The sequence below is a fragment of the Mya arenaria genome, chromosome 3 (assembly GCF_026914265.1).
Source record: "Mya arenaria isolate MELC-2E11 chromosome 3, ASM2691426v1".
In the NCBI taxonomy this organism is placed as follows: Eukaryota; Metazoa; Mollusca; class Bivalvia; order Myida; family Myidae; genus Mya; species Mya arenaria.
This window is the reverse complement of record NC_069124.1, coordinates 72294721-72303040: the sequence shown is the minus strand read 5'-3', so window position 1 is coordinate 72303040 and position 8320 is coordinate 72294721. Positions and strand designations below refer to the sequence as shown.

The window sequence follows — 8320 nt, the reverse complement described above, 5'->3', positions numbered from 1 at the left end:
CTTAACACAGAAACCAGTTGTTTCATTTGCATATGGTATCACGCGAATTGCTTTTCGCTAAACAAACACCTGGTGAACTTCATTCAAGACTGACGCATTATATTTCATTTCCAATGGAATATCGATAAAACTCTCATCTAAGTCAACGAGGTTAATTGGTTTTGTTTGGGTCATTTACAGGCATCAGTATATTTTACCGAGTACCGTTACAGATTAAACATCATGCAGTTCAATATCAACTGTGTATAATTTAGATTTATTAGCAGTATCTATATTGTACAATATTAACAACATAACAACAATTTATTTGAACAGACTAATATGTACATGTTACAATCTTCAAGACTAACTTATTCTACATGATACAATCAATGAAAATGAAATAAAAAAGTGTATGAACCAACTATCTATCTTGATCACATTTAGGCCTTTCGCCTCAATATCCACATAAAATGATTTATAACTGCATTTCTACGATTGTGTTACGGGTACTGGCTTTACTTTCAAGGGCAGTTTCAAAGCCGCCAACAATCCGCAAACGTGGAGTATGTCATTGCTTCCTGTTAGAATCACTCGTATAAACATATTTTCCAAGATGAGACATAACGTAAACACAATAGCGTAATGTATTTTATTATCTGTGATACCAAACGCTGCAGAAGATGATAACGATACGGATGATACATTTTTATTGTCATCTAAGGAAGTGTGGATTTGCGTGAAACGAGTGCCGATATTCCTTGGAGAGACTCGCAGGTTCACTGTCACTGTCATATGATATGTGAGAATTACAGTTTTTTACGGTGCAATAGAAGGGCATCCTGGGAAACTGTCTACAAATGCATTTTATGAACACATGTTTAGTCCCAATGAGCCACATCGTAGTGGCTGGTTTACTTCGTATAAAACAATTATAGACACAATAGGTATGCCAGGGCACATTAAGTGACATGTCACATGCCGTTAACGGATCCCTACACAAAACTCGGCCAGTATGTGTATAACAAGCACACATAAGGCCGAAAGACGGGCTGGATTCGCGGATGAGTTTGGATCGGATTGGAGACTTGCAGAGTTGTCTAATTCTGTCCCTGAATTGAAAATATAATATTAAGCAACAGAAAGAGGGAACGCATCATCAGTAATTTCAAAATTTTCATCATTTCGATGAAGAAATATGTTCTTCTTTCTTCACGAAGAAAATCAATGTGATTAATGAAATGTATTGTAGTTAAGTTTGCCTTACCTCTTTTCATGTGTGAGGTTTCTGCTGCAAAACGAAAAAGAAAGCTTTTGTATTCGTTATATAAGCCAGAATTGCAGACACAAATTCCCTGTGCAATACCATGCAAATCCTCAACATTAGGAGACTAAGTAAAATTGTCCCGTCCAGAAATTGCATTCTTTTAATATAGGTTTTTAGCAAGAGTTATGGAAATGGTATTCCGACTTTAGTGTTTGCTTAATGATAGTAGATGGAGAAAGCCTCTTAGATACTGAAAGGCTAATAATTTTGGGAAAATATGTCTCTCAAAAGGCATAATTATACAAACACAAGTGTGCTTGCTTTCGGAGAGTCTCGAAAAAACAAATACAGACATCATAATACAAGAGCACGCAACTATATAGTGCAATTACACGATGTTTTAAAGTATGGTCTAACATAAAAAGTTATCTTGTTTTGTTTTTTTATGTGGTACCAAGAACAAGAACTTAAAATTTTGAAAGAAGGTAAATATTTTAAGATTAAAGAATGATTTATCACTAAACCGATAGAAACATAAACTAAATTGTTTTCTTTGTCACGAGTCAAAACACTGCAAGCAGAAAGATTGATTATAAATGTAGTTGAAATGTCAACTTACCGTTTAAGACGATAACTTTTGTGCTGGTGATCTGTGTATTTGAGCTCCTACACACATATGTTCCATCATCCTCCATGGATACTCTCTCTATCTCCAGCACGCTGGCAAACCTTCTCTGAGGTATGGAAAACTGTTTGGTGATTTTAATGCCCTTTCTCGAATGAGAGACAAGTTTCTGTCCATTGCGAAACCAGTCCATTTCCTCTGGGGCATAGTACTCCCCAGTAGCATTACACTGCAAAATAACTTGTTCGCCTCGTTCAACATATTGGGGCTCCGTAATCCGGATTTCTGGCATTTCAACCATCGGATCTGAAATAAAAATATTCAAAGTAAATAATTTGGCTTCGAAAGTTCACACATGTACTTGACTTTAGAAAAAAAATGACTTAACGTAAACTGAGTACTCATTTAGAAATGAAATTAAAATGTTTTGTAGCTAATACCGACTACGTTGAGCGTAATCCTTCGCCGTACGGTGCGGTCCTTGGATGCAATCTGACACTCGTAGTCACCGGCGTCTTTTGTTTTGACATCCTTGATTAGCAGGTCCCATTTCGGCTTGAAGTCAACGTGTGCAACCTGCAGGCGCTTGTCGGCCACCACCGTGAGCGTCCCTGAGGTGAGCGGAAATGAGTTACCCATCCGCCGCCATACCACCTGAAGCGGATGGTAAAGTAGCAGTATCTAATCAGATTTAGTCATCTGAATATTATTATGGACACAATTCTTAATGGGGATAAACAAGCATTTATTGATTTATTCAAAGTACAGCTATTTTACAAATGCAATTTCAATATGTCGAACGCATCTGATATTAACCGATGGCAACACTTCCATCTTAAATATGCAAAATGCTCATAGGAGACTGTTAAAATATTACTCAATATATTTTCCTTCTAAATGGCATGCAATTTAAAATTAACTGCCAAAAACATCAATGACAGATTGCGATTGTACCAACTATTTTAGATTTACAAGAAAATTACTGATTATTTTACCAGGAAGTTTAATTTGGCCTGTATCGAGGGATGTACGGGGCAAATATTCGAATATGTGATTTCATGATTTATTTTCAAAAAAACATTTCTACACTTTTGCATTCCGATATTAGGCAAAGTTCCCAAGCATCTAATTTTAATACTTCAGTATGCTATAAGTTTCTGAAAAAAGCTCAATAAAGTGTCTTAGAGACCTTGCCAGTTAATAATCCAACTCTATCAGTTTGAATGTGAATTAGTATTTACAACAGCGTTGAAAAACGCACTATTGATAACAGACGTACAGTTTTCGTGCCGAGATTGTTGATACTACAGCTGAGCGTTGCCAATTCTCCCGTCCGGAACGTCACGTTATACGGGGAAGGGAAAAACTCCGGGGCTGGGGTGATAATGTCCGGTAGACCCACTGCAGATAATAACAACATGGCATATCTATAATACAGCGTTTATATGAATGTTCGACTTTTTCTTGAAGCTGGCATTGCATTAAAGGTTGATGCAAAATATATATATTTTTTTTTTTATTTTAATGCATTTATTATCATGTTTATCCCAAATATAGAGGGGATTGTATGATAAGACGCTTTTCTGGTGACCTGTATCACGTCGAGTTCGGTGTGTATACACGTATCCGTCGAGACCGCATGGTTTATTTACCAAACGAGAAAATCGAAAAATCACCAGAAAATTGTTGTATCGTATTATTCCATTTATTATATACCTGCCTGTTTTATTATTCCTTTTTATTTTTCGGAAGTTACAGAATTCACTTTATTGAGCAAAATAAGAACAACAATTTTGTGTTTTAGCAAATTTAACAAATTGCTAATACGAAAACAATTATCAAATGTCACAGCACAAAAAAAAACAACAACAACAAAACGGTACTTATTTTACGAGTATACACTAATCGTCATTTCCTGTAGACGTAACTCGGCCATTTTTAACAAAGTAAATATTCGTGGGATTTTTTGACGATCATAATATGCAGAATTGAAGTTCGTGAGTCAATCGCTATTTCTATCGATGACGAGAATTCGCCTTCTTCTTTGTATTGGCGAGCTGCTCATATTTATGATAATAAACATGGATAGTGCAACAATTTATGAACTTCGAAATGGCAAACAACTAGTTCACTAAAGTAGCTGTCTAGATAGATTGGAAGTGGTCTCTGCTTCATGTTTATCCTTATGGTTCTTTGAAGAACATGAGAACCATATTTCTGAATATTTACATGCTTTTGGAGCGTGAGTAAAGTTAAAAGTGGAAAAGGAATTTCATAGGCATATAAAAAGTATTAATACAGTGAGTTTGATATATTTGTATTGTCTTTTTTCCTCTGTGACATTTTGTGTAGCCCGTCAAATGTCTCGTAGGCCTTAACATTGTGTCCATAGAATATGATTAAGGTACAGATAGAAACATATCAGCCGTTATGAATGGATTTTCTAAGTTAATAGATATATGGCCACACATTTCCAAATTAAAAATTCGCCAAAAATATCGCTTATAATTTTGTATGTGTACCTAGATCATATGCATTTTTAATTAAGTCAAATGAGATTAACATGATAATGCCAACACCAAAAGAATATAAAAGTCTATATGCTGCGCCTCTTAATGACAATAATATTCGACAAAAAGGGAAACCACTTAAGAGTAGTTATGGTCATGTACGGTAGGCCCTCTGAATCGTTACGGTCTGATGCAGGAGTGAGCACATAGGCGGACTAGACACTTTGGAACGTTTTATCTAGACTGAAAGATTTTTGTAATTTAAATCGATCCATGTCAGGAAATTATGTGTCCTTTTAATTAGAAATTAATGTATGTAATATGATGAACCGCTTTACGAAAACGACATCACAAGAATAATACTTAATACATTGCATGTTAAGTCCGACCGTGTCATACATTTGAACATCGGTAAAAATAATAATAGATCAGATCCGGTTTGGTACATCATATATTCTATACTCAAAAGACACAGCCTTTACTGTTAGCTTGCTTTTAACAATGAACAAAAAGAAGAAAAGGCAGACTAAACGAGAATTACACAGCCCTTACCGATAGCTTATATTTCACAATGAACAAAGAAGACAGGAAAAGCAGACCAGACGAGAATTATTGTTGTGTTCCTCAATCTTTGGCAATCAGATCCCTCAATAAATATATTTTATAAGAAACAATACACAGACAACGTTTAGCAAAGTTAAGTCTATCCTAAATGACAAACGAAACAATCTTCGTCCATAGAGAAGTGCCAAGTCAATTTACTTCGAAGAAAACAAATGCGCCTTTTGTATAATATTCTATTCCCATAAAGCATTTGCTAGATCTCTTTGCACTAACACAACAGTAGTTATGGGAAAAAACCATATGTGTCTGCAAAATACCATGTGTGTGCAAATCGCTACTATTTACCATATTTAAGACTTCAAGTGATATCAATACTAGAAGTATAAGTTATTGAAAGTTTATGGAGATATATGCACGAATGGAGTGGTATTCAGTAACAAGTAGAAAGTTTTTTTTTCTTTTTTCATTACACTTAGACAACAAACTGTCACCATAAATTAAGTATTCAATCTGTTTATCGTATATTATCGCATATCCAATTAAAGATATCAAATAAAAGTACTATGTCTTATTATTTCATTCCTAACGTTTATACGAAAACAAGTGTTTTAAAATGTTGATGTTTTTTAATCTTTCTACAAAAAAATTACTCTCGTGGAATAAACTAACACGTTTTGAAGTCAAGCTAATACCTGGTAGTATTAATTCGACGAAGTTAAAATACGACGAGTAGAAGGTACTTATTTGGAGGTATTAAGGCAGTCAGAGCTCAAGGCATTTTTTCCGTTATTTTATATTGTCTATAGTCAAGCTTTACTTACGTTAGTTATATATCCATATTGTTTAACATAGCTAAATAAAATGTAGCCTGAATGTAATAATCAAGCTGAAATACAAAATAAAAGTAGAGTACGGAATATGTATAATACTGCATCGTTATGTTTTGTCTACTGGACTTATCCCGGTAGTTTCCATTGTATTTTCCATATAGTTTGGTTTCAGCTTTAATCCTGAAAGAAAGTCTGTCGGTCGGTGTGAGTATCTTTAACGTTGCAAAATCTTACATTTTCCACAGGTCTAATTGTACAATGCAACATATTTTGACGGCAAACATAGCAAGAGGAACTCAATCGAAAGCAATTCTTAAATGATACTAACAGTTTCAATTCTGGGTAACAATACTGACCGTAGTATTCCGCATGGATGCTTCTGAGTGTTGCTATGGTAACGAGCGTAGACAGGAAGTTAGTCATCCACATACTGGTAACCCCGTAGCTTCATCATTCCTGTGATGAAAAAATAACACACTATTTATACTAACTCGGCTAAAGTCATTGCATATTATCTTACAATTGATCGGCACTGTTTTGTACAGTGGTCAGCCTTGGTTGCGACACCATGCCGGGAATCTTTGTGTTCCTTGTGTTCCATAGTTTAGCAAACAACCTTCTTTAAAAAAAAACACTTAGACGATACTAACAACACTCTCAGAAAACTTAAGAAATAGTGTTAATAAATTAAATGAACATTGCACGATATCGAGTGAGTAGTACTGCGGTGTGCTCATTCGAAACAAATGTATTAAAACAAACGTTTACAGAAAATATATTATCTTTAAACGTGAATATATGTCATAGCAAAGTGTTTGTTGGTACTCTATTTGGTCTCATTAAAGAAAACTGTCACCTAGGTGACCGAAATATGACTACATTGATCATGTTTGTATTTCCATATTCAATGCATTTCAAAAAGCATCAGAGCAACATCAAATATGGACTGTTAATGACACCAATAATACATCATATTGGATAAACCTGTCTTGCCAAACATTTGTTCTTTGATATCAAAATGTGATTACATTTGCCACAGTGGATATGTGTCTAACAGGAATCGATCTAATGCAAAACCTTCATTTTACTAAGTCATCAGACCAATCAAACTGTTCCATTTCTCTCATATAAAGTCTAGACTTGTTTATTTGTAATATTTGATAAAGAGGTAAGACAAATGTTTCATTATATATATCAAAAGCCTAAGTCATCTATAGTACTTTGCTTTTTTTATTTGAGCTTATGTTCACTTTCGACATTTTTCAATTAAATTTGTGAACTCATTCAGACTTTCTTATACAATGTTTGATACTCGTACAGCTCTTAACGTGTTAGTACGTGGTTCAAAAAGAATGAGTAGGTTTCTTTGACCTCTGCTAGATGAAAATGATGGCCTCTACACAGTGTATTTCTACTGTCCGAATATAGGTGTAAAGTTTATTTCAATAGCTTTGATAAAACATTACGAAGAAATCAGCTATTTTTGCTGAAACCTTAAATATACTATCAATTGTATACACACATAATTAAAAATGCAACAACAAACTCAACGTATAACCTTGCGTTGCATTTAAGAAAGTCTAAACTGTTATAGGAAGTTGTCTCTAACACTAACAAAACAATAATTATTTCTTTATGAAGAGAGATTAACCTAAAACAGGTGTGTGAAAAGAAAAAAAGGGATATTATAAAAACATTGATGGCAGAAAATATAATTCTTTTTTGAAATACAACTATTATTGATATGTATACATGAAAAGCCTATTGTTTGATTTTCTTTGGTTTAATATATCGGTGTATAATACATTCTACACCTGTGCACAGCACAAATGTTACACTTGCAACACTAATATCGTTAAATTTTCGGTTTCAAGTTTCTGCTCATTTTTTCAGAATCACTGGTCGGACTTTCACACACTCAATAAAATTTTATTTTTATTTTTCAAATGACATTTTAACTAATATAATCTCATGATGTAAGATAAATATCCTTTCCAGGTAGGCATACAAATACTAAAAACTCAAATATCGTTTCCATTTTTTTTTCAAAACCACCCATACAATGTAAAATAGGACATAACACGTGATAATGGTTGGTATTATCATAATAGCCCTGATGGACAATAGGTAGTTTTCAACTTTGTATAAATACTTTCTAGCTGACAGTAAAATAGTTCTGGACAATATTATCGACATTTTCACAGTGATGGTAAAACGCAATTATGGTAGATGGATGAATGACATGTCATTTTGTCATCTCCGAACCTCAGAACGGAAATTACTGCCCCGCTGTCATTTCTCCAATTCTGCACTTACTTGAATGAGGTAAATGTATGAGAAATTGTATGTTCTTTTTTGTGCTTGCGTGCGTGCGTGAGCTTTTCACTGTTTGATCTTGGAATAGATCAAATTCGTATTTGCTGCTTTGAAATTACGTCAAAACAAAAAAGTCAACAAAGCTTTATGGTGTGGTGTTGTGAGATTTTACGGTGTTCCGGTGGTGTGGTTTGGTGTGGTGTGGTTTAGTGTGGTTTGGTTTGGTGTG

General features: G+C 34.3%; 1 protein-coding gene across 1 annotated transcript in view; it reads right to left on the bottom strand.

The window, feature by feature from the left end:
- Positions 1-240: 240 nt before the first annotated feature.
- Positions 241-8320, bottom strand: part of LOC128228366 (lachesin-like) — a 30316-nt gene continuing 22236 nt past the window's right edge. The window contains exons 2-7 of the mRNA XM_052939652.1: positions 6132-6231; positions 3151-3272; positions 2312-2525; positions 1866-2177; positions 1247-1270; positions 241-1091 (exon numbers count right to left, since the gene is read on the bottom strand). Of these exons, the coding sequence (XP_052795612.1) occupies positions 964-1091; positions 1247-1270; positions 1866-2177; positions 2312-2525; positions 3151-3272; positions 6132-6204 (873 nt within the window). The 5' untranslated portion in view covers positions 6205-6231 and the 3' untranslated portion in view covers positions 241-963. The remainder of the gene's footprint in view (positions 1092-1246; positions 1271-1865; positions 2178-2311; positions 2526-3150; positions 3273-6131; positions 6232-8320) is intronic.